This window comes from Equus quagga, chromosome 2 (assembly GCF_021613505.1).
Source record: "Equus quagga isolate Etosha38 chromosome 2, UCLA_HA_Equagga_1.0, whole genome shotgun sequence".
Lineage (NCBI taxonomy): Eukaryota > Metazoa > Chordata > Mammalia > Perissodactyla > Equidae > Equus > Equus quagga.
Genome location: NC_060268.1, coordinates 134,179,977 through 134,207,238, shown reverse-complemented (window position 1 = coordinate 134,207,238; position 27,262 = coordinate 134,179,977). Strand labels below are relative to the sequence as shown.

The following is a 27,262-nucleotide window of genomic DNA, read 5'->3' as shown; positions in this document are numbered from 1 at the left end:
TTTCTTTTTGGTTGTTTGCTTGTTTTTAGTTTATTTTCTTCTTTTTCTTTTAATTGGGCAGATAGAAACCTTGCTCCTCCTAAAGAATTGTTACCATCATCCTAGCAAATTTTGTGGGTACCTTGTGGTCACACAAAATCTATTCTGTTCTGCGTATCAATTTCTAACTACACAGAGGCATGGGAAATTTTAAGTGAGTTAGCAAAACCTAGAGGAGCCACTCATGCCCTAGGCACCCTTCCTGCTCCTAGTTGCCCTTTACAAGGGAAGAATTGGTAGTTCTTGTATGTGAGGAGAAGAAATCATTATTTTCTTCTCTGTAAGTGGGAGAATTTCATCTTTTACTTAGGTACGTAGTGCCACGTTAAAGATAAATAGCTGTACCAATAGAAGAAAAAATAATTATACTTTAGAATGAAAAACTGGTATGATGTTAACTGACTGATTTCAAATTATCCTGCACATGGAAAACATGGTATAAAGCTAAAACAAAAACCGAAGTCTCAGGTAGCTAGTCTTGAGAATTCAGTCTTTTCCAGTACTTCATTAAAGATGCATATTTTATTATTAAGATGCCTAATAAGTAATATAATATTATTTGAATTTCAATTGTTAAACTACAACCTTCCAAAAAAAGAATTCTTAGTAAATCATCAAAAAGACAGACTTTGGCTGGGTTTTTTTCCCTCATGACATAAATATTTATGGAATCTCTGAGTACTACATATCTTAAAATATATTCTTTCAACATCATTGCCAAAATTACTCAGCAAACAAAGAACTATGCAAATCTCAACTTGCATGGAAAATAATAAATAGATACCAACAATAAGATAAAATGGGTATTGAGATTATATGTGAGACTTCAAAACAGCTATTATAAAAGTGCTTAAATGAACAGTTACAAATATTCTTGAAACACATATTAAAATATAAAGAATCAGGAATGAAATGAGGTGTATAGAGAAGAAACAAATGGGAATTTTAGGACCACAAAATACAATAACCAAAATTAAAATCTCACTGGATGGAATTAATAGCAGAATGGAGAGGAAACAATGGAAAAATCAGTGAACTTGAAGACAGAGCAATAGAAATTATCCAATCTGAACAATATAGAGAAAAAAGGACTGGCAAACAAATGAACAAAACCTCAGGGACCTGCGGGACAACCAAAGTTCTAATATACAACTCTTCAGAGTCCCAAAAGGACAGGAGAAAGAGTAGAGTTCTGAACAAACATTTGAAGAAATAATGGCTGAAAACCTCCCAAATTTGGCAAAAGATTAAACCTATAAATTCAAGAAGCTGACTGGACCACAAACAAGGTAAACAAAAAGGAAAACATTACCAACCAACTGGATCTAATTGACATTTACAGAACAGTTCATCCCAAAACAGCAGAATAGTCATTCTTTTCAAGTTTACATGGAACATTCACCAAGGTGGATCTATCCGGGGTCATACAACAACCTGAAATTTAAAATAATTGAAGTCATACAAATATGTTCTCTAGCCACAATGGAATTAAACAAGAAATTAATATCAGAGATATGTCAGGAAAATCTCCGAACACTTGGATATTAAAAACACAATTCTAAATAGTCCATGGGTCAAAGAAATTCTCAATAGATATTAGAAAAGATTTTTGGTAAATGAAAATGAAAATAAAACACGTGAAAATTTGTGTGGTGCAGCTGAGCCAATGATAAGAGGGAAGTTTATTTCATTAAATGCTTGTATTAGAAAAGAAAAAAGTCTAAAATTAATAATGTAAGTTTAAACCTTAGGAATCCAGTAAAATAAAAAGCATCAATCAAGCAGAAAAGAAATAATAAAGAACAGAAATCAATAAAGTTGAAAACATAAAGCCAATAGAGAAAATCAATTAAACCAAAATCTGGATCTTTGAAAAGGTCAATAAACTTGAGAAACATGAAGCAAAACTGATGAAGGAAAAAAGATAGAAGGCAAAGATGATCATTATCAGGTAAAAAAATGAGATATTACTGCAGACCCTGCAGATTTTTAACAGGATAGTAAGAGAATACTGCTTATGTACATAAATTAGAAAAGAAAAAGGAAAGGGACCAATTCCTCAAAAACTATAACAAAACTCACCCAAGATGAAACAGATAACCTGATAGTCCTATAACTATTTAAGAAGTTAACAGGGCCGGCCTGGTGGCGCAGTGGTTAAGTTTGCACGTTTCACTTCGGTGGCCTGGGGTCTGCCAGTTCAGATCCTGGGTGCAGACTTGGCACTGCTTGGCATGCTGTGGTAGGCGTCCCATATACAAAGTAGAGGAAGATGGGCAGGAATATGAGCTGAGGGCCAGTCTTCCTCAGCAAAAAGAGGAGGATTGGCTGCAGATGTTAGCTCAGGGCTAATCTTCCTAAGGACAAAAAAATAAACTTTAAAAAAAAAGAAGAAGTTGAATTTGTTGCTAAAATCTGGGGGAAAAAATCTGCAGGCCCAGATGTTTTCACTGGAAAATTCTATCAAACATTTCATGAAGAAATACCACCAATTGTGCATAATCTCTTCCAGAAATAGTAGAGAAAAGAACTCTCCTTAACTCATTTTTGAGGCTAGAATTATCTTCATACCAAAACCCAACAAAGACAATGAAAGAGAGAAAGAGGAAGGAGGAAGTGGAGGGGCCAGAGGAGGACTACAGACCAATATCCCTCAGGAACATAAATTTGAAAATTCTCAACAAAATATTACCAAAATGAATCAAGCAATATATTAGAAAAATAATACACACGACTAGTTGGGATTTATCCCAGAAATTCAATACTGGTTCACTATTTGGAAATCTCATCAGTGTAAATAGTCTAAAGAAAAAAAACCACATGATCATATAAATAGATGCAGAGAAAGCCTTTGACTAAATACAACATCCATTCATTATTTTTTTTTTAAAAAAGAAACTGTCAGAAAACTAAGAAAAGAAGTGATATTCCTCAACCTCATAAAAGACAGCTATAAAAAACCTAAAGCTACCATCATACTTAGTGGTGAAAAACCAAATGCTTTCCCCATAAGATCAGAGTCAAGGCAAGAATGTCTGCTCTCAACTCTCCTATTCAGCAAGGGACTGGAAGTCTTAGCAATAAGTGTAATATGGTAAGAAAAAGAAATAAAACATATGCAGATGAGAAAGGAGGAAATAAAAGTCCCTGTTCTCAGATAAAATGATTGTTTCTATAAAGAAATTACTCAGAATCAAAAAAAAATCTTAGAACTAATGAGTTTAGCAAGGTTGCAGGAATAAGGTCAAAACAAAAGTCAGTTGTATTTCAGTATACTAACAATATGCAATGGATATCAAAATTTTAACAAATAATGTTTATAATAGCTAAAAAAATAAAAGAAAGAAGTACTTAAGCATAAATCTAACAAAAATATACAAAATTGGGGCTGGCCCAGTGGCGCAGCAGTTAAGTGCGCATGTTCCGCTTCGGCAGCCCAGGGTTCGCTGTTTTGGATCCGGGGTGCGGACGTGGTATCACTTGGCAAAAGCCATGCTGTGGTAGGCATCCTACGTATAAAGTAGAGGAAGATGGGCATGGATGTTAGCTCAGGGCCAGTCTTCCTTAGCAAACAGAAGAGGATTGGCAGCAGATGTTAGCTCAGGGCTAATCTTCCTCAAAAAAAAAAAAAAATACAAAATCTATATGCTGAAAACTACAAAATTATGATAAAAGAAATAAAACCTAAATAAATTGAAATAGTGTTCTTGGATTAGAAATCTCCACGTGGTAAAGATGTCTGTTCTTCCTGAATTGATCTGTAGATTTAATTCAGTCTCAATCCAAACCCCAGCAGGATTTTTTTCTAGACATACCCAAGCTGATTTTAAAATTTTTATGGAAAGGCTAAGGACCTAGAGTAGGTAAAACAACTTTGAAAAATAGGAATAAAATAGCATAAATGATCCCACATAATTTTAAGACTTACTATAAAGTTACAGTAATAAAGTCAATGTGGAATTGGTGAAGGGATAAACATTTAGATCAATGGAACAAAGATAGAATTCAGAAATAGACTCACACAAAAATGGTCATCTGAATTTTTTAAATAAATACGTGAAAGCAATTCAGTGGAACAGGATAGACTTTTCAACAAATGCTGAAACAGCTCCTCCTCTACATTAAAAAAAATATACCTCAACTTAAACTTTTCATTTGATACAATTAACTCTGATTATATCATAGATATAAATTCAAAATATAAAACTATAAATCTTTTAGAAGAAAACATAGGAGAAAATCTTCATGACATGGAGTTTTCTGAGAAGTTCTTAGACATGATCCTCAAAACGTGATCTGTAAAAAAAAAAAATTGATAAATTGGCCTTCATTAAATTTTAAAACTTTTGTTTTGTGAAAGTCATTGTTAAAAGAATGAAAAGACAAGCTACAGATAGGGAAAAATATTTGCAAATCACATATCTGACAAAAGACTTTATAATATATAAAGAACTCAATAATAATAAAACAAATAATCCTATTAAAAATGCACAAAAGCATCAAAACCTGTAACTCCTGTCTAACCATGAGGAAAACAGAAGACGAACTCAAATTGAGGAACAATGTACAAAATGTCTGACCAGTACTCCTCAAACTGACAAGGTTATCAAAAACAAGAAATCTGAGAAACTAGGAGAACCTCAGGAGACATGGCTACTAAATGTAATATGGTATCCTGGAGGGGATCCTGGAACAGAAAAAGGACAGCAAGTAAAAACTAAGTAAATCTAATAAAATATGGACTTCAGTTAGTTATAATATATAAATATTGGTTTACTGGTTGTAATATATGTACATTATAATGTAAGATGTTAAAAATAAGAGAAACTGTGTGTGGGGTATGCAAGAACCTAGGTACTATTTTTGTAATTTTTCTATAATTATAAATCTATTCTAAAATAAAGTCTATCTTTTTTTAAAAAATTAGCAAATAATTTGAACAGACACTTCACGAAAGACGATATAAAGATGGCAAATAAACACATGAAAAGGCCTTCACCATCGTTAGCCATTAGAGAAATGTAAGTTAAAACCACTACGATACCACTACACACCTATTGAATGACTAAAGTAGAAAATACTGATAATACCAGCGTTGACAAAGATAGAGAGCAGCTAGGACTCTTATACTTCGCTTATGAAAAGGCAAAATGGCACAGCCACTCTGGAAAATGGTTGGCAGTTTCTTATAAAATTATATGACCTATCAGTCCCACTTCTAGGAATTACTCTAAAGAAAGGAAAACATATGTTCACACAAAAACCTGTTCATGAATGTTTTGTAGCAGCTCTATTCATAAGTGCTGAAAACAATCCAAATGTCTGTCAATAGGGCAACAGATAAACAACCATGGTATATCCACGCCATGAACATAAATGGAACACTGCTTAGTAATAAAAATGAATAAACCATGATACACACAACAATTTGTATAAATCTCAATAGCATCATACTGAGTTAAAGAAGTCAGTTTAAAGATTGTGTACTGTACGATTACATTTATAGGACATTCTAAAAAGATGCCACTAGAGAGATGGAGAACAAGTCAATGGTTGCTGGAGGCTGGGGTGCAGAGAGGACATGAAAGGATAGCCTGAGGGAGTTTTTGGAGGTGATGTAACTATTCTGTATCCTAATTGTGGTGGTGTTGGTTACATGATCTACACAAGGGTTCAAATTCATAGAACTATAGACCAAAAGAAAAGTCAATTCCACTGGACGATAATTTTTTAAATATTTACTTATAAAAAGAAAGAACAGATATAGTGAAAGAAAAAATATATAATTTTAACAAGAAAGAGAAACTACCTAGGAATAAATTTAGAAAAGAGATGTGCAAGTCCTATATGAAGAAAACCTCAAAGCAGTTGTAAAGGTCACAAAGGAAGTTTTAAACATTTGGAAAAAACTTACAACTTTCTGTGAAAGACTCAACACGATAAAGATTCTAAATCTCATCATGTTAATTGACAATATTAATGTTCCATTGAAAATACCAACAGTTTTTGTCGATGTTTTTGCCTGGGATGGGTTACTAAGCAAGGTGATTCTAACGAAAATAGGGAAAATAAACAAATACGAATAGCCAGAAAAACTTTCTTTAAGAAGTGTAATAAGCTATAACATATTTTGTTATTATAATATTAGTAATGGTGTTATAAAATCTCTACTATTTGAACACGATGGTGAATGACTAAATAGATGGACCAAAGGAATAGAACAGGTTTAGAAGTACACCCAAGCATCGGAATTCAGTACTTGATATAATGACATCTCAAACCTGTGGTGAAAAGATGTACTATTCAATAAATAATATTGGGACACCTGGGTATCCATCGAGAAAAAAAAATAAAATAAAACTGGATCCAGAGCTCCCTGTCTTTAAACCACAATACATTCCAAATGGATCAGATACTTAAATGTCAAATAAATGGAACTATAAAAATGTTAGAGGAAAACATGGGTTAATTTCTTTACAACGTTGGATGGGGAAGACCTTTATAATTATGCCTCAAAATTCTGAAGCCATAAAGAAAAGGATAGTTAAATTTGATTTTTAAAAGTCAAAAGTCTGCAAAGAAAAAATACTGAAAGAAAAATCAAAAAAAGAATAAGAAACTGGAGAGATTATTGCATATGGATATGACTAAATAAATTACAAATGAAAAGTTCAGCCTTAAAGATAATAAGAAAATGCTAATTAAAACTACACAGAAATGCCATTTGTCACATATCAGAATGACAGAACTGTAAAATCATGGCAGCATTCTCAGCTGTCAAAGCTGTAAGAAAACAGTTGCTCTCCTCTATTGCTAATGGAAGTATACGTTTAAAAAACCCCTGTGGAGTGTAGGTTAGCAGCTATCTATCAAATTTACAAATGGGTTGTCCCTTTGACCCAGCAGTTCCACTTTTGGGAATTTATCCTCCATATTCACTTGCACACATGTAACCTGACATATGTAAAGTTACTCATTGCAGAAACGTTTGTAAAAGCAAAAGATTAGAAACGTCAACTGGAGACACCAGTGTGAACTCATGTTTAACTTAATATAGATACAGATGAATAGTTGTCTAGTTAACTGTACACGCATATATTTCTTAGTTCTGTCCACTGAGAGGGCCTGGAAGTAATGACATCCCAGTAGCAATGAGCATACCCAGGACCCAGGTCTTGGTTTATAATTTCATTCTCGAATTTAAAAAGCCAGGGCTCCTTAGAGAAATGGCTGATTGCAGACGTGGAGCAGGGGACATGAAAGATGAGCCAGGGGCACCTTATAGTGGCCAAAGTAAGTGCTCAAAAATCAAAATGATGAGGGTGTGTCAAAGGAATAGAGAAGCCAACTTAAAAAGCTCCCAATGTCCAAAGTTGGAACAATTTGAACAAGAAAACAGAGTATTGAATTGTAATTCAAAGTATAAAATTAACATCCATGAATCCATACTGATATAAATTCATGATTGGATAAATAATTAACTGGGGTAAAATAGACAAATCTCCCATACAGAATTTCCAATAATTTATATAGACACTTCACCCTCAAGAAGTTAAACCCACACTCCCAACCACTTAAGTGTGGGCTGCACGTAGTGACTTTCTTCCAAAGAGGGCAGTATGGAAAGGAGGAAAAACTAACTTTACAGTGGAGTAACCTGACCAAGACTACCTCAGCCCATGATTAAGGTCAACACTGTTAGTGATAAGCCATGTTAAATAGCATGTACACTTGATATAACATGTTGAGAATGGCACTGTGGTCTTCCCCAAACCCTTAATCCCTGTCTAATCATGACAAAAATATCAGAAAAACTCAACTTGAAGGACATACCACAAACTATCTGACTAGTGCTTCTTAAAACTGTCAAGGCCATCAAAAACAAGGAATGTCAAGAAACTGTCACAGTCTAAGAAAGCATGACGACTAAATGTAATGTGGTATCCTGGATGGGATTTGGGGACAGAAAAAAGACTGTCATAAAAACTGAAGAAATCCAATGAAAGTATGAACTTAGATAATAATAAAGTACCGATATTTGTGCATTAGTTGTGCCAAATGCACCACAGCAAAGTTCATAGAGGAAACTGTGTATGGGGTATATGGGAACTCTCTGTAGTATTGTTACAACTTTTCTGTAAATCTAAAACTACTCCGAAATTAAAAGTTTATCAGTAGGGATTAGTCTATCCCTAAAATGGAATGCTATGCAGCTGCAAAAAGGAAAGAATGAGGAAGCTTTCTACGTATTGTATGGGGAACTGTATATTGTTATTGAATAAAGCAAGGTGCAGAATTGTTTGCTTTTGTTTGTAAAAGACAAAAATGAGAATTTATGTATCTTATTTGTTATATATAAACAGAAAATGCTAGGAATATTCAGGAAAAGCTAATCTTAAATTTTCTGTAGGGAAAGGTGTGGGGATTGGGCATGTGGGCAACAGGGGTTGGAGGAAGTCTTTTCACAATATATCTTCACGTATATTTTTTGAACTAGGTGAACATATCACCTATGCGAAACATTAAATTGTAAAAAAGAATATATGACATGAACAGTCCCAAGCTTCACAACCTGTGAGCTGTCTTCACAAACTAGAAACAGAATGAAGTAAAAAAATGTTCATGAATCTCACATTCCAAATTTGACATGATATTTCCATTTTAAACTTTGCATAACTTATAATGACTCAAGAATATTTCATTTACGTGAAACTTTACATTGTTGATATCAGTTCAAAAATGAATTTTTAACACTTGAGTAGGATCCATCCAACTACTCCTAAACCAAGAGAAAGTGAGAGTACGTATGTAAAACCTAACCAGAAAAAATGCAAGGGATCTAGTTTTTCCTGTTGGCAGGAAAAAAACGTCCCCTTAAACCTCTAAACCTAACAAGGTTATAGTTATCCTCAGGAAAGGACGCAATCTTAGCCAAGGGTGCCAGGGAAGGAGGTAAGCTCGTGTTGATGTTTAAACTAAGAGGTAGAGTCCTGAGCTCTCCCAGCCAGCAACAGCTCAATAGAAAAAGCACCGAAGAGCAGTTGGAGCTGTGAGCTGTCTTGTGGTCAGCCATAATAAATAAAATCCTAGTGTGGGAACTGCATTTTACACTGACCCGATTTCTGGCCTGTTTCTTGTCTCAAACTTATGCGGCCTTATGTACAAGGCATTCTGCAGACAACCCACCTCAGATCAAATTGGATCAACCAAAAGATTATGGAACATAGGATTTGTATAGTTATCTTAACAATATACATTTGAGGGTCTAATATTTCCAGGGACTGACCGAGGACCAGCTTTCAAGTATTGAATAGACTGGGTATTGGGCCTCCATCCAGGTCCATGGGCCTAGATTGATTTCCCTGTATATAACGTGAATGTTAGTAAATAACCATAGTATAGTTTTTAGTTCTATGAAATTGAATTGTTTTCCCCCAAACAGGAATGATAATAATAATAATAGGTACCATTTGTGTAGGATTAACTTGTGCCAGTCATAGTGCCATTTGCTTTCCAAATACCGTCTGATTTAATTCACACACAACCTTGTGAGATACTTCTATTTTTATCCCCATTTTAAATATGAGAAAAATAAATGAGATTCAGAGAGGTTAAATAACTCCTTAAGGTCACAAAGGTCAACCCCAGTGAGTAACAGCCCATCCTCCTGACTACTGCATGAAATGTGCCTGGCTTTGGGTTGAGTTCTAGAAAGCACTATTCATGTGTAATACACTAGTATGTGTATTTTTTCAGTTTAGCAGGAGTTTCACCTGCATTTCTAATGTGATCCTTACCACAGCACTATAATTTTGAAAATTGGTATTATTCTCACTTACAGTTAAGGAAAATCAAGCTTAGATCACCTAGCTAGTAAGCGGCAGTTATGAGGTACGAGCTGAAGTCTTCCAACTAATTATAAGTCTAGTGTGTTCTTTTTTATTACCCTAAAATTTCAAAGATAAATTTTATTTCTAACAGCCCTTACTATTTAAATGGTTTAATCTTTCATGTTTTAATCACATCACTAAATGTGATTTTTAAAAGAGCAAATATTTCACTCAGATAAGTAAAATGATAACTTTCCTAATTTTTTAAGCCATTATCTATAGAAAGACATTAGACATAGAAAAACAGTTTTAAAGAGTCAGTAATATTTCAACATAAGGAAATAGTCATATAAATGTATTTTTGTGCCTGATAAGTATAATTATATCTAGAATTATAATCAATTATCTAAGAGTTTCTTTTTTCTCTGTCTCTAATTAATACCATTTTATTAATAAAATGATTCAGGCTTTTAATCCATTCATTTCTAAATTGCTTTTATCCAATTATTTTTCATTTCTGAAGTTACTCCCACCATTTCCAAAAGAAGTTTATCATGGAAAAAGAAATATACAATAATAATTGAGCTCCACTTAGAATGATATAGGAAAGCCTAGTTATCCAGCAATAATCTATGTGTCTGACATACGTGAAAGATGATCTGCAGGGAGGCCATAAGAACTGGGCCAATTGTCATTCATTAAACCAGATTTTGATTGTTATATAGGTTTTTGCTTTTTTCTAATTCCTACAAGTAGAAAAGAATCTAGACTAAACAAAGTACAAGTAAGTGTGTATAGTGTCTTCCTAAAATTTTACTCTACTGTCATTTTGTTAGTAATTTGGGGTTATAGCACTTACATCCCAGAAAGAAAGAGGATCTGTGTACTCGGGAAGTGGCTGGGTCCAACAATCAGCCTACGTTCTCCTAACTCCTCTGCATTCTCCCCTCTTACCTCCTTGAAAAATCCACTCCATTAGCAAGAAGTGGAAAGTTTACTGATGGTTTCCTGAGAGACAGACAGATTTGGTTGGGATTGGGAGGGTGGCGTTCACATTGAACAGCATAATTCTCCCCAAAGCCTTCATCCAGGCCCCCAGCTGACATTCGCTTCCCCCAGGCAGCCAGTCCAACTTCATTTTTTTGCTAGAGCCATTCAACTCTCCACGTCCAGGCTCTCCAGCTTTATGTCTATACACCATCACTTGTCAGCAGATAAAGGACACTATGGACACTCCAGTTACCCAGATTCATCCTCAGGGCATTGGAAGCGATGTGTGTGTGTGTATTATCAACAATATTCGCCTGCCACAAGTAAAAAAGAGCATAATATAACCAAACATGAAAAGAAGATGGAAATTAATATTTGTATTATAGACACTATAAAAGTTAAATCTAGGCATTTATCTACTTTTTTTCCATCTGGACAAATGCCATAGAAGATGGTGTTGCTTTGTTGTTTGTTTCTAGTTGCCAAAGAATAGATCACAATCATCGAACTTGTTCATTTTTGGTAATGGTGGCAAAGTGGTGTCAGTGTCACTGTTTTTGCACTGTCATCTGGCTCTCACCACCATCACCAGGCATACATTGGAGAAACAGCTTACATAAGCTATAAGTCTGTAGCTTGGAAAAGAAAAAAATATCTTGATGTTTTACATAAAAATCCATATTTCTGGCATTTACTGAAAATCTGCAGGCCCAAATTCCCACATGGTAACAATCAGCTAAAGCCAAGTGTGGGTCGACTCTGTTCATTTGCATTTTGAGCTCTGAGTTCAGCTCTGCTGTCTACAGTTACTGAATCTACCAAGCAGGCCTTCCACATCAGCTAATCCAACCAACTTTTTTGTCATTTCTATGTATGTTCTTATTCTAAGATTGAAAAAAAAAATTTATTCTTTTCCATTTTAAAGAAATCTTTAAATAGATTTTGAATTTGTTTTTGCATCTTAAAATGGAAAACTCTTTAGACGATTGTGTAGCATTACAGTAATTTTCTGTTGTTGGATGTGTCAGCTACTATTCTTTTACACAAAGTGTAATTATTAATTTATCATAAATAAACAATAGTTTTACCATTTGTCCTCAGAAATATTAAAAAAGTAAATTTTTACACATCTTGGATTATTATTATTTTGTTTCCAAAACATCTATCAAAATAATGCTTATGACTTCTCTGGATTCTATTTCAGCACTGCGTATGTCATTAGAAGACAGCTTAAAATGGCTTGGAGAAGTTATGGCTGAAATAGGACCATCCCATTCACAAAAAAATGAAGCATGGAATATCTTTGATGTAAAACAAGCCAATGCTATCATTGATTACTTAAAAGTCAGGTATGGACTTTTTTTCAGTAGCATTTATTTTTCATTTCATACCTTCTAGAAAATGTCTATTAAATAGAAATTAATTCAGTTTTTTGCAAAGTTAGACATTTACAGAATTTATGCAGTAATAAACCCAACCCATAATTAATTAATATTTAAATCTTCCATCCAATAAGTAAAAGTCAGGACATTAAATGTTTTGGCTAACCTTGCATTCTTAAAAGAAGGTTTGTGTTTGGTAAGTATAATTTCATCTAGAATTATAATAAATTACCTAAGAATTTCATTTTCCTCTGAATCTCTAATTAATACCATTTTATTAATAAAATAATTCTTTCAGATTAATCAAGACTTGATTACAATAGACTCTATATTTAGGTTGTTGGCCTTCACATCAAAATTTTACATTTTAAAGAGAAACATTCACTTCTGTTTAAACATTTACTTTAAATGCTTTGTATCAGAAATTAAAGAGATTTATGTACATATTTCCTCAAATTTATTATGTGCCTGAAATATTTTGTAGTATTGACCAATTAAACTCATTAAGTTTTTCTTTCTGCTTAGAAAATGGTGGTGGATGGAGGGAAAGTATTTTTTATTACAGTGATTCTTCATCGGTGAACTAAGAAATCTGTCTTTTTATATAATCTGTCACAAGGTCTGCATTGGAGTCATGCATCTCTCCCAAAGGACACTTTGAGAGTTTGCAAATATTTAAACAAGAGTGGGTAAAAAAATCTTTCTTTTGCGTAACTAAAAGCTTCTGCAGAATATCTTTTTTCCTCTAATACTAAATGCTGCAGTGTTTTCCAACTTTAAATTTTAAAATTCCAAAATAAAAGGTGCTGCATGATGTCCTAGACATGCTCGTGATTTGTTTGGCAAGGATCCTGGTTGTAGTCTGGAAGCTTTTTAAATATTAATGTGTTTAATATGATAAGGTTTATGTGCTGGTTTCTGGCATGAATTAATAATGGTACATGATATAATGTTTTTCTATATAGCATTTGGTATAATATGATTTCTTAATATAAAAACATACCTCCTAATGTGTGTCTCTCACTGAAAGCCGCAGTAGTCTTCATAATCAATTAGAGTAAAGCACAGTCCTTATGGGGGTGGGGGGAGGGAGTGGAAATCCAGAGCTGGAGGAGAACCTGTTCCCCAAGGTCTTTCTGCCCATCGGGGTTTGGGAATCACTGGGCGAGGGGAATTCTCTGCAGGTTTGTATAGCATCCTTCTTTCCCTTCTCTCTCTATGTATTTGAACCTGCCAGGTCTCTCTTGCAGAACACATTTTTCAGCTGAGCTCTAAGCCCAGGAGGTTTATAATGGGCACTGGTTCTGATAGTTAACTATAGTCCCCAAAACCATGGCAGGCGCCGCCATGACACCTTCTAGATGGTGAAAGATGGCAACTCTTTTTCTCTTTCATCTCATCTCTCTGGACATATGTTCATCAATGTATTTCTTGACATTTTATTTCAGAACATGGTTAAGTTAGGAGTGGGTATCAGTGTTAGTCACCATTAGATCCTAACCAGCATAAGTTCACCTGCCAAAAATCCCTAGTTTTACTTCTCAAAAAAAAAAAATTGAGATTAGTCACATAAAGTAAATCAGAACTATTTCTGATGCTGTTAAATCTTTATATTGTGATTCCAAAGAAATTATACATTTTAAATGTACTTGTTACAAAAAATAAAATATCAGTAGCATATCTGGAATCGATACTGAAATTGTGTAAAGAGAAATGTACTTTTCTACAACACCTGTTCAGAATGCCTCATAGGTCCACAAATGTAGGTTTAATGGCAGTTAAATCATATACTTTCCATTTTAATGACTATCAAGAAATTGTGTAAATAGAAAGCTAACTCAATTATCAAAAGTACAAGCATGTTTCAATTTAACTGGATACTAAATTTACTCAACTACTGAAAGCCCTTGTCAATTTAGGAAGAGAATTTTTTAGAAGATGACCCATAGCACATGAAACTTAACTGGCAATAAAAGTGAAATCTCATTTGATGCTGTTAATGGAGTCTCAATTTTATATTCTGTCATGTGTGTGTGATTTGAAAAAAAATACCAAAATTCCTCCCCAGCATTGCTGTAAGTACTGACTAATCTACTTGTGCAGTATCTACATTTGTATATGTTGTATAACATGTACAAATATAAATATAAATACTGTTGTAGCTTTTTAATACAAGACGTAATTTATATATATCTGGTCCAAGTACACTTCTGTCCTTGTGTATTCTGTCTATTCCCTGGGAATTAGGTGAAGGTCATGTGCACAGATACTCAATGTAAGAAAATCAGCACTGTCCGTCCATGCACAGCAGGGTATGGCACTTCCTGTCATGGAGCCAGATGTCTTGACCCATTTTCATTCTGAGTATTTTCCCTTTGATTTAGGACTAAGACAAGATGGATGACAAAATAGTCTAGGGGCTTGAGTCAGCCGGAAGTCTAAAGAAAGAGGGAGGAAATGTATACCCATAGCAGAAGTGTCACTTTGTTCCCATGGAAGGCCATCTGATAGCTCCTTGGTAAAGTTAGAGAACCGCCTCCAAGGTGGGGACTAGACTGAGGCAATGGAGGCAACTTGACCTGCCCCTGAGTAAGTGCATCCTTAGGTGCCTCCCTCCCCTTGTCCCTCTCACCCTAGTCCTGGCCTTGCCCCAGCCTTCCATCTTTGACCACTGCATCAAGGAAATGCATTTTATGTTCATTGTAAGAAATGGATTTCCCTTTTGGCATGGGACAATCTAATTCCTATATGCGATGAAGAGAATAAGGCTGAAAGATTATAAAATTGTAGGAAGGAAGCTTTATGAATTAACTTCAAGATGGAGAAAGGAAAATTTTACACTAGTTCACTGACAGGAAGCCAAGCTATTTCCAAAATGCGCTACACTCTTTAATTTTTCTACTCAAAATCAGTAATTGCCAGTGTAATATTTTTAACCTTAAAGCTTTCTCTAGGTAATCAATGCAAGGGAGGAAGAATTTGAATTTATTTTGCTTCATTGAATCATCAGACTTCACTAATCTTGATGTATTTCCTAGCCAACAAATCAAAGTAATGTCAAAAGCTAAGTTAGTTTTCTGAATGTTGATGACTAATTTGAATGTACAAGGGTTTTTGCTTTTCCAAAAAAAAAAAATCCATGACTGGGTCTGCACACCCATCACTTTTTAATGGATTGTGTTAGTAGTGAGATCAACTGCTAATATAACTCAGGGAGACCCAGCTGCCTGAGGATTTCTTCATTGATTTCAAATGAATTGAAACTTTGATCCATTACAGCATTCAGGAGAAGCCATTATTATACATGCTCTGTAGCTACATTTTGCAAATGTTAATTTCTCAGTTATATTAAAATCAATTTTCTTAAATAGCAAAAGGCACCAGAGTGAAAGAGAAACCACTAAGACAATTTTTTGTTCTTGGGCATTTTGCTGTATTATGAGTTTATTAATTTTCCCAACCAGCAGGAAGAGAATTAGAAAAATTCAAATATTATCACAAACAGGGTATTAGAAGTCAGCCCTTCAGTAAATTTTTCTCTCTCAATAATATATTGCTGAGATCTTTAAACTTACTAGAAATATTTGTTTCAGGGAACTCCTATCCTCTGTCTCTTTATAGTTTTTATACACTGACCACCTGGTCTTTAGAGTAGGAACTGAAGAAATTATCTTTCTTAAATTAATTCCTCTCTTTGATGTGTGATCAAATATCCTACGAGAAAATCAGACATCTTCTAAATGGATTTCAGTTCATGTTGCATCATTTTTCAGGTTTTATCAGAGATTAATTTAATCTCCAAACAGTTTGAGAATGTGAGAAGTAATTGATATGGAAGTATGTTATAGAATTCAGTGCCATTCGTGCCAGAGGAAATTGACTCCAGTTTGGAGCAAAATATGAAAAATACTGTGAAGTTTAGTGTTATTTATGGGCAGTGCATTATTTGGTTGTAAGCCAGGAAAAGTCAAGATGCAATATAATTACTGTCTTATCTCAAACTTATCCACTCATCACAGATTAATTTACTTGGTATTATGTTAGATACTGTGTGATGTTGTCAACATCTCAAAAAGTAAACTTTTACTTTCTTAGCATTTCTGGACAGTTTATTTTGGAACAAATGAGATGGCTAACACCATATTAGTGTTTGATATTTTTAGTTTGGTCAATATGAACAACTTTCCTTTAATAAGTACTCTTACATATTTGCTTTTTGTCCTGAAATAAATTTATCAGATTTGTACATTTATTTCATGTTTCAGCTTATTTCAACATTACAAGCTGTATGAGTTTCTCTTCTACTCTCCCAGGGAAGAAATTGTGATAGGAACTGAGGTAAGTAATTTATCTAGATGGAACCAATTAAGCTGAATCACTTAATGCATGCTGATCAGCATCTGGATCTTTAACTGCTTAAAGCAACTTCTTGTCAAGATTACTCAAGTGTTAATATAACCAACTAGTAGTTTGCAAAAAGAGTAATTACATAAAGGGAGCCGTGGATTAAGAAAATAAGCTGTCTTTTGGCATTAAAAGCATTGTTAATCACGGATACTTTATGTATTTATGGATTATTTGACAAAGCTCAATTGGATAGAGTATGTATGTCTTCATACAAAGAAAATCAGGAAAAGTAAAATAAATTAATTCAGTGAAATCTCATCTAATTTCACATTTATTTTCAGTCGGCTCATTGTTTAAGTCCTAATTCAAATCCCACTTCCTCAATGAAGCAAACCTTCGTTAATTGCATTGCATCTCAAAGGAAGGGTTTAGACAAACTCTTTAATCACATTCTATTATTTTATTCCAATTGATCTCTTTCTGCTGAATATTGGCTACTCTCACCACACCAATAAGCACATAAATATGCACTGTGTTATATGGTTTCCTAATAGTTTCCTGTGGATTGATACAGTCAACACAACCCAACTCTAATTTCCTTGAAGGCAAAGATCATGTCCTGTTTTTCTACCATGGCATACAGTATAATGCAGGACATAGTAGCCCCCCAATTAATATGACATAAGTGATTCAGTGACAGTGCATACAATTGCAGTTCTACGATAAATGGTCTACCTGGAGACACTTTTGAACAGCCTTACATATAAGCACATATCTGTAATTGCTAGAAGTGAATCCTGCATGAGAGAACATCTTAAGGAGTCTAAAGATGCCATAAAAAGTGCTTCTTAGGTTCTTAACTATTTTAGGAAGCTACATTGCCTAGACGTATAAGGGATAGGAGTGGCCATGTTCAGAAATAAATAGTGAATAAGGGGATATTTATGTATCTTTATAATTTTCCTGATATTAAGAACAAGATGGATTGTGCCAACTATTCTTCCTTCCAGAGGATTGTTATTCTGGAGTTTATAAATTGCTTACTTCATAAACACCTCAGTCACCATTACTCACCCTCCATTTGGGTACTTGTTCTAATGCCAGCCTTTTAAAAGTGAACTGAAGGAAAACAAGGAACCCTTTTTGCTTTTAACTTTCCTTAAAATTTCTTCTTTGCAATTTCCTCATGCTATAGTTTAAATGAAGTGTCACTTGACAAAGTTTCACTGGAAACGTCTTCCTTTCAGAATTACATTGTATAATGTGACAGTGTTGCAATAATTATCGACTTGGAATACAATCCTATCTCATCTATTCAGTAAAACTTTGGGAAAATGATAGTGGCTTCAACAGCAGCCTAAGGAGATATTTAGAATCATCAAGAAAAAATTTCATAAAGAACTCCCTTTTCCCTTTGTTAATTGCACAATCATGCCCTTCTTCTCTGTTGTAAGGATATATTTAGGTGACATTTGTGCTTATGGAAAGACAAAATGGAGAAAGTAGACAGGGATCGGCTCCTCTGTTTTCGATTGTCTTTTGTAATTTTCCCCAAGCTGACTAGAGCTATAAAAAAATCCTTGAGGAAAGAATATTGGGTCTTCAACAATTAGACCACTTATGGAATTTTAAAGGATTAACCTAACAAAATATACTACAATATTTTATGGCATTTTAGAGGTGTCTGATAACCCTTGGTACAAATATCTATTTTTCAATTAACAGCCTTTCGTGGAGGAGGCAGGAACCTGCCCCACTAACGTAATTATTTATGCTGATCTCACTACTCCAGGACCAAACAGAGGCCACACAACAACCACATAAAGGTTCCAAACTTTATTCTCAAACAAGCATTCAATTTAGATAACACTGGCAGAATTTATTTTCTTTCTTTGTGTTGTGTGTGTGTACTTTTTTTTTTTTTCTGCAGGGAAAGATTTACCCTGAGCTAACATCTGTTGCCAATCTTCCTTTTTTTTTTTTTCTCCCAAAGCCCTAGTGCATGGTTTTATATCCTAGTTATAAGTCCTTCTAGTTCTTCTACATGAGCCACTGCCACAGCATGGCAACTGACAGACGGGTGCTGTGGTTCCGAGACCAGGAAACGAACCCAGGTCGCCAAAGCAGTGAGAGCTCTGAACTTTAACCACTAGGCCATCAGGGCTGGTTCTAGTTTCTTTCTTAATTGTGGATAGAAGATTAGAACAAAATACATGAATCCCCTCTAAGAATAGTTGTTAAATATTGATTTTAATTATTAATAGAGAACATAAATCATACTTTTCTTGGTTTTTTGTTTAAAGAAAATTGGCCTTTTGTTTTTGAACTTAACAATTGTTTTTAGCTATTTCTACTCACCTTTTTGAAGAAATTTCATGTTATTCTTAGATTATAGAGGCACATTTTCAGTAAATCATTTTTCTTTTCGTGTGTATGTATATGTGTGTGTGTGAGGAAGGTTGTCCCTGAGCTAACATCTGTGCCAATTTTCGTCTACTTTGTATGTGGCCACCACAGCATGACCTGCTGAGCATATATACGTCCATACCTGGCATCTGAACCCACAAACCCTGGGCCACTGAAGTGGAGCACGGGAACTTAACTACTATGCCATCAGGCTGGCCCCTGTAAACCATTATTCGTGATCTGAGATTTTTCATAATCTAGAAATCTTCCTGATATGTTTTTATAAGTAACATGTTTTGTAGTTCATTCAGTGGTTCACAGATCATATGTGTTGAAAAGGCAGTAAACAACCAGATTGAGCTAGGGTAATGATAGAACAGAGCAGAAAATGAAGGCAGCAAATGCCTGTATTCGTAGCCATCTGAATGGATGAAGTATGAGTGTCACTCACTTTATTTGAAGAAATGAGGACTCTCTTTTAGTCAACCAAGCCAAGAACTCCCCAAGTCTGTCATTTTGACAGTGCAATTAGACCACAGACACTCTGGCATAAGAATTGTAATGGGAACCAGAATCTCCTTAGGGGATGCATATTTTCCTTGGCCTAAACCTCCACCAAGAAACCTGGAAACTGCTATGTCTTTTGCTTTTGCTGCCTAAAAACTTCAAGAAATATTTAATAACTGTACACAAAGAACACTATTGGATATTAGCAATGGTGATGATCAAAAACTCATAGCAGTTACCCAAAGTCAGGGTTCTGTCCAGGTATCTACTGCTAGGCATCTACAACAGCTAAGAAAATTATTTATTCATTTATTCAATATATGACATCCAGTTCTCGTTATGCTCTAGGCCTGGTACTAAGTCCCACAGATACACAATGAAAAGAACAATTCTTGTCCTCAAGGAGTTTGTTGTCTACTGAGAGGAGAGAGATGAATAAATAATTGCACTATAGGGCCAAAAATATCACGATCCAATGGGAACAGATAGAAGACAAAGAGGAACATCTAACCTGCAGATTTAAGGCTCATGGGAGCTTCCAGGAACAGGTGAAATCTAAGAGGAAACCTAAAGTTTCCTAAAAACCTAAAGCGAATCAGCCAGCCAGACAGTGTATTATAATTTTGGGGGTGAAAATGAAAGAAATTCCACTCAAAATAATTTGATCACAAAAAGGGGAGGGTGTATTACTTGATCACTAACTGGTAAACAGAAGAGGTGAGTGGGACTAAGGTCAACTGGATCTAAGTAGTCTAGCAATGTTATTAAGTGTGTATTTGCATGTGAGTGTGAGACATGCATGTGTCTCAGTCTCTCATCTCTCCTACTCTTTTTTCATTTCTTTTCTCTGATTCTCTCAGTGTAGGCCTCATTCCCTTCTACTGCAAACAGGCTTCCTCCAACTGGTAGGAGACATGACACAGGCAGCTCCAGTTTAGAACTCCAGAAGAAAGAGACATTCTTCTTCACAATGTTAACATTATTGTGTCATATGTCCACTCTTGATTAATCACTGTGGCCAGAGGAATGGAGTAAAGTTATTAGAAGACCCAAGTAGGCCATATTGAATGGGTGACAGAGGATGAATAGATCTCCCAAAACAAGCAGAAAGAGCTTTTGCAAAAGGAAGAGTGATTTTATCAAAAAAGTGAATTAAACACACATGTACAACTCTTCTTCCATCCAAAATCCCATAAGAAACCAAAATTTCAAAATCCGTAGTGCTATGGATAAGAGATTTTATGACATCTAAAATTATAGATTATTGATTAGATGAAGCCACAGCCCCATACATACAGAGAAAGTGCTACAGAGTTAATCAAAGTTCTTTAGGCATCCTCAATTGATACAGAAATGGCAGAAAGCTTTAGAGGGAAAAAAACGAAAGCAAGTAGGGGACTGACTGCTTTCAGAGCAAATGCATTATTCAGCCCCTTCACTCTCTGCTGTTTGTGCAAAACTGGGCCTCCATAGCATTTGCTCCAAAGCTAAAGAAACTAGTGTGTACATTGACACCAAAGAGGAGGGCAGGTTTCATGTGACTACTGACCTTCAGGAGAGGGAACAGTTATACCCTAAATATAAGCTTCTCGCACATCTAACTACCATCATTTCTTTGCGCCTCTCCTACACTCTCTAGAAGCAGCCTATGGCAAACAAGCAGACATCCCCAGGCAAGTGAACCAGGATCATCTAATGAAAAGATAAACTGGCCGCCCCAAATAACCCAACAGCTGAGGGAATAAAATCAGAGAGAGGCCTGATCCTCTACAAACAGATCAAACAACAGCTAAGGAACAGAGTTGATTGAGCAAATGGTAGAAGACCTTAAATCTGATTGATATTCTTGGAAAAGTTTGAAAGTTTATTATATTTTGAAAAATGAACTAATAGAGAATCTTGGAAATTTAAAATAAGATTTGAAAACTTTTAATAAAATATCAGGTACAATTTTATGTTGGTAGACTTGAAAATCTAGAAAAAACAATATTCAGAGAACTGTAAATTATCAATATTGACTTGAGAGGATGTAGAAAAATCTTAATAGAAGGATAACCAAATAAGATATTGGAAAAATCCATATGTAGAAATGGCATCAGACCTAGAAGATTTTAAAGGCGAGTTTTACCAAAATTTCTAAGAGGAGATAATTCCCTTTTATATAAATTATGTTAGAGGATAGAAGCAGATGGAAAGCTTTCAACTCATTCTTTGAAGTTAGTATAATCCTGAGAAAGCTTTTAACTTATTCCATGAATTGATAATGAATTATAACCAAAAATGGAAAAGGATAGTGCAAAGTTATGGGCAATCTCAATTATGAAAATAGATGCAACAATCTTAAATAAAATATTAAGAAGTGAAATAGAGCAGAGGATTGGATGTTCAAATAGGGTTTATTTCAGATATGGAAGAATGGTTTAACACTGGGATCTCTGTTAATGTGATTCATTACTTTATCAGATTAAGGGAAGAAAAAACAAGTGATCATCCCAATAGATATGGTAAAGCATTTGATAAATTAAACACTGACTTCTGATTTTAAAAAGACTCTAATCAGTAATATAGAATTACATTAACTCATAGAATATACCAACTCAAGAAACTCACTAAATATATCTTAATGAAAACATTAAAGTACATATCAGAAACAAGAGAAGGCTCATTATTGCTACCCAATATTGCTTTTTAGTTCCTACCAAATAATAAAACAAAAAAGAAGTTAAAAGTAAAATAAAAAGAAAGGTATTAAAAATAACAAAGACACAAAACTGCTATTGTTTGCAGGTAGATTGATATGAGGGCAACATTAAGAAAATAATATTTTCCTATATTTTAGTAATACCTCATAAGAAAAGAATCACATTGATAATAATGAAAAGCATAAAATGTTTGGGAATTAACCTAACAAAAATGTGCAAAAATAATATAAATTAAGTAGTTTTAGTAGAGGTTTTTTTTGTTTTTTGTGAGGAAGATTGGCTGTGAGCTAACATCTGTTGCCAATCTTCCTCTTTTGCTTGAGGAAAATTGTCACTGAGCCAACATCTGTGCCAGTCTTCCTCTATTTTATATGTGGGACACAGCCACAGCATGACTTGAAGAGTGGTGTGTAGGTCTGTGCCTGGGATCTGAACCCATGAAGCCCAGGCCACTGAAGTGGAGCACACGAACTTAACCACTACACCACTGGGCTGGCCCCAGATAATTTTATTTTTAATTCTGAGTAAATGAAGAGACAAACATGTTCCCAGTTGAGAAGACTCAATTTTAGGAAGATATGTCACTCTAAATTAACATGTAAACTCAGTGTAGTCACAATCAAAATGTCATGATTTTTGTGGCACTTTACCAAGTAATTCTTTAAAAACAAGTTTTTTATTATGGAACATTTCAATCATATACAAAATAGAAGGAATGGTAATAACCCTCATATACCCATTACCTAGCCTCAAGGATTATGAACTTATGGCCATAATTGTTAAGTATTTTAATATGTGACTCTAAAATATAAAAAATTTAAAATAACTTTTTAATATCATCAAATATGCAGCTAGTGTTTAAAATCCCCTGATTATCTTATAACTGGTTTGTGTTTGTGTTTTCATTTATTTGTCTATGTGTTTGTTTGAAGTAGCATCCAAATAAGATACCTACATTGCAATTAGATTCTTAAGTCATTCTTAATTTATAGGTTCACTATTTATATTTTCTTTATTTCCTTGCAATTTATTTGTTGAAGAATCCACATCGTCTATCTCATAGAATTTCTCAGAGCCTTGTTTTCTAATTGCATTCCTGTGGTATCCTTAACTTGTTCTTCTGTCTTCCATATTTCCAGTAAATGGATAGTAAATATTAGGAGACTGACCAGATTTCACTTCAAATGTTTAGCAAGAGCAATTTATAGGTGGTTTTGTACAATTTTATTAGGAGGCAAATAATGTCTAGTTTTCTCTCTTTTTTGTGATGTTAGCGACAACTGATCATCATTGCCTAGATCTGTTATCATTAAGATTTTTAAAATGGTGATATTCTATTTCATTATTCTCCTTTCATTTATGAGCTGGATACTTCCATGTATAGAAACTTCTATTCTTCAATTATTTGATTAAACTGAGATACAGTTCATATGGAAAAGACAAGATAAGTGCTTGATTCTTCTCCTTTCTTTAATAGTTTTCAAAATAATCAATTGGATTTTTAGGATCTTCCAAAAGTGACTGTGATGGACTGAATAATCCCCCCCACCTCAAGATGCCTGCATACTAATTCCTGGAGCCTATGAATATGTAGCCTTACATAACGAAAGGGACTTTCTGTGATTTTGCAATTAAGATGTGATTAAGTTAAAGAATTTGAGATGGGGAGATTATCCTTGGATTATCCGAGTGGGCTCAATGTAATCGTAAGGCTCCTTAGAAGAGACAAAGGGAGGAAGGAGAGTCAGAGTCAGAGACAGGGAAAGAAATCTGAAGATGGTACACTGCTGGCCTCAAAGATGGAGGAAGAGACCAGGAGCCAAGGAATTCAAGTGGCCTCTAGGAGAGAGATAAGGCAGGGAAACAGATTCTCCTCTGGAGCCTCTAGAATGAATGCAGCACTATCAACATGTTAACTTGAGGACTTCAGACCAGAACTGTAAAATCATAAATTTGTGTTGTTTTAAGCCACTGAGTTTGTAGTAATTTGTTACAGCAGGAATAGGAAACTAATATATATGTTGACTAATGGCACACATTTTTTGTGTTTTGATTCATTTTAATTAGTATTCTTATTAATGTTTAAGTTGTCTCATCTTTGACCAGTGATCCCATTGGTCTATTTGCCAATCCCTGTCTGAATATCATACTGTTTTAATTACCATGGCTTTATAGAATGTCTTAGTGTCTGTTATGGTAATGCCTTCATATTATTCTTCTTCAATATTTGGTTGATTATATAGTTTACATATAATAGCTCATTTTTTCTTCAATATGAAATTTAGAATTAAACTCATGCATATGTATGTTTCTAGTGTATAACATATACAAGTATTTAGAAAAGTAGCATTTAAAATCAGCTACGTGTTTGATGAAAAAAAATTAGTTACATGCTTGATGAAAAAATTAGATTTCTACCTCATACCAAACTTGAAAATGAGTCTAATTTATTAAGAGATCCATTTCCTATAATGGCAGACATATCCCATAATGGCGAACTATAATTTGGCCCCATTGAGAACAACCAGAAAAGTTGGACAAGATGGTTTTTAAATATTCAAATGTTTGAAAGTACTGAGGCTAGCAAAGCTCAAAAAAATTATGGGCCCAAGAAGTGAACCTGGCATTTGGAAATGGTTTCTACCTATAGGCATCTAAGGGTTTGTAAAAGGTGGCTGAGAGTCTGAGAAGCTGAGAAGTAGAGCTTTGGTAGACACATGGAACTAGGAGAACAAAAATTGGAGGGGGAGGGAAATATAGTAAATCCCGTAAGTTGCATGTTGGGACTCCAAAGGACCATACTTTAAGAGATCAGCCCTTATATGGACTGAACTTCAGCTTCAAATTATCTCAATCTCTGATGGATTTAAGATTATGCATGTGTAGTGCTGTTAACCTCCTCTCTAAAGTAAAACAAACTCGTGCTACACTTCAGATTATATCAACAGTTTTTCATAACCAATGTCTGTCACTCAATAGAAATCACGAGGCACACAGAAAATAGAAACTGACCTGTAAGTGTTTCAGATGATGAAGTAATTAGTCATGTACTGTTAAATAATTATGCTTAAGAAATAAGGATTATTTTGGAAAATAAAATACAAGATGTTGAATTTCAGCAGAGAACTAGAAACTATTAAAAATGCTAAATGGAAATTCTGAAATGAGAAAATATAATAATTGAAATTAAGAACCAAATAGATGTATTTAACAATAGGTTAGTCAAGACTAAAGAGGAAATTGGTAAATTGGAAGGAAGCTAGGTCAAAAGAAAATATCTAAAATGAGGCATGGGTAGATAAAAGTTTGATAAACATAGAAAAAGGTATAGAGAATACAGACAGAGTGAAAAAGTATGACATAGAGATAAGTGAAGTCAATTCCAGAATGAGAAAATAGATGCAACATTCAAAGAGTTGCTTTTCCAGAAATAATCAACTTTAGACCACAGATTTAAGATTTACTGTGAACTCCAAATACAAATATCCACATTTAAACATATCATAGTAAAATTTCTAAAAACCTTAGGTGGGAGTTCTAGTTTCCAATCCACATGTAAGGAGCTTGAAGTCAACACTCGATCCTAACAACATATAAAAAGTTGAACAGATTGAAAAATCAACAGCTATTCCTGTATCCATAAGAGAGGGAAGGACATACGACAAACTGCTGCCCCCAAAATTGGAAAGACAGTCAGGAGAATACAGACCATTGTGGTATATTAGACCTGAGACTCAAAAGTGGGAACTGCCATAGGAACCAGTGCCAGGGTAGGAAAGCTTGAGCTGTAATTGATGAATTGCTAGAGACTCAGTGCCAACAACTCTGAGAGTTAAAACTCCAGGGAGAGTCAGTCATGTGGGGCCTCCACAATGTTGTGAGATTTACCTCCAGGAGTTTAACCAGATTCTTATAGTAAATATCGAGAAAAATGCCCTCATGCTTCTAGCAGGGGGAGGGGAAAAGGAACCATTTTGGAATAGGCCAGAGCACTTTGTTATTCTTAATAAGACTTGCACTTAGGGGAAACTAGTTAACCAGAGCCTAACCTGCTGAGGTATTATTAGAGCCTAACCAACCTGGGCAAAGGGAAACACCCAACTCCAGTCTACTCTAGCCATCCTATTCCATCTAAGGGGGGAGGAAAAACTGAGAAACTCTTGTGAAGTTTGCAGTCGAGAGACACAGCTCTCTAAAAGACTGAGACCGAATTGTAGAACTTTAGAACATGTGCCCTTTTCTCACACCTCACCACCATGTTACTAAAGGTCTGTTTACAGCAGCTCCTTTTACCTGGTACATCATGTCCAACTATCAAGAAAAAATCGTAAGGCGTACAAAAAGACAAAAGACAGAATTTAAAGAGACAGAGCAAGCATCAGAACCAGATATGACAGGGATGCTGGAATTATCAGAGCAGGAATTTAAAACAATTATGATTAATAGACTAAGGGCTCTAATGGAGAAAGTGGGTAACATAGAAGAACAGATGGGAAATGTAAGCAGAGAGATGGAGATCATGATAAGGAACTGAAAAGAAATGCAAGAGATAAAAAATGCCATAAAAGAAATGAAGAATGCCTTTGATGGGCTTGTTAGTAGACTAGACACAGCTGAGGAAAGAATCTCTGAACTAGAAGATATTATCAACAGAATCCTCAAACCAAAAAGCAAAGAGAACAAATACTGAAGAAAACAGAACAGACTACCCAAGGACTGTGGGACAACTACAACAAGTGTAACATACACATAATAGAAATACCAGAAATAGAAGAAGGAGAGAAAGGAATAGAAGAAATATTTGAAACAATAATAACTGAAAATTTCCCCAAATTAATGTCAGACCCCAAACCACAGATCTGGGAAGCTCAGAGAACACCAAGGATGATAAATGCCAAAAATTACACCTAGGTGTATCATTTTCAAAGTAAGGAAATCAAAGATAAAGAAAAAATCCTGAAAGAAGCAGGAGGGGGAAAAAACCTTAACCTATAGAGAAACTGATATAAGAATTACGTCTAACTTCTCATCAAAAACCTTGCAAGCAAGAAGCAAATGG

The 27,262-nt window shown here is 34.6% G+C and overlaps 1 protein-coding gene across 1 annotated transcript in view; it reads left to right on the top strand.

Annotated features, from left to right (window-relative positions):
• Nucleotides 1-27,262, top strand: part of CABCOCO1 (ciliary associated calcium binding coiled-coil 1) — a 120,136-nt gene that overhangs the window by 16,787 nt on the left and 76,087 nt on the right. The window contains exons 4-5 of the mRNA XM_046652068.1: nucleotides 12,064-12,208; nucleotides 16,507-16,579. Of these exons, the coding sequence (XP_046508024.1) occupies nucleotides 12,064-12,208; nucleotides 16,507-16,579 (218 nt within the window). The remainder of the gene's footprint in view (nucleotides 1-12,063; nucleotides 12,209-16,506; nucleotides 16,580-27,262) is intronic.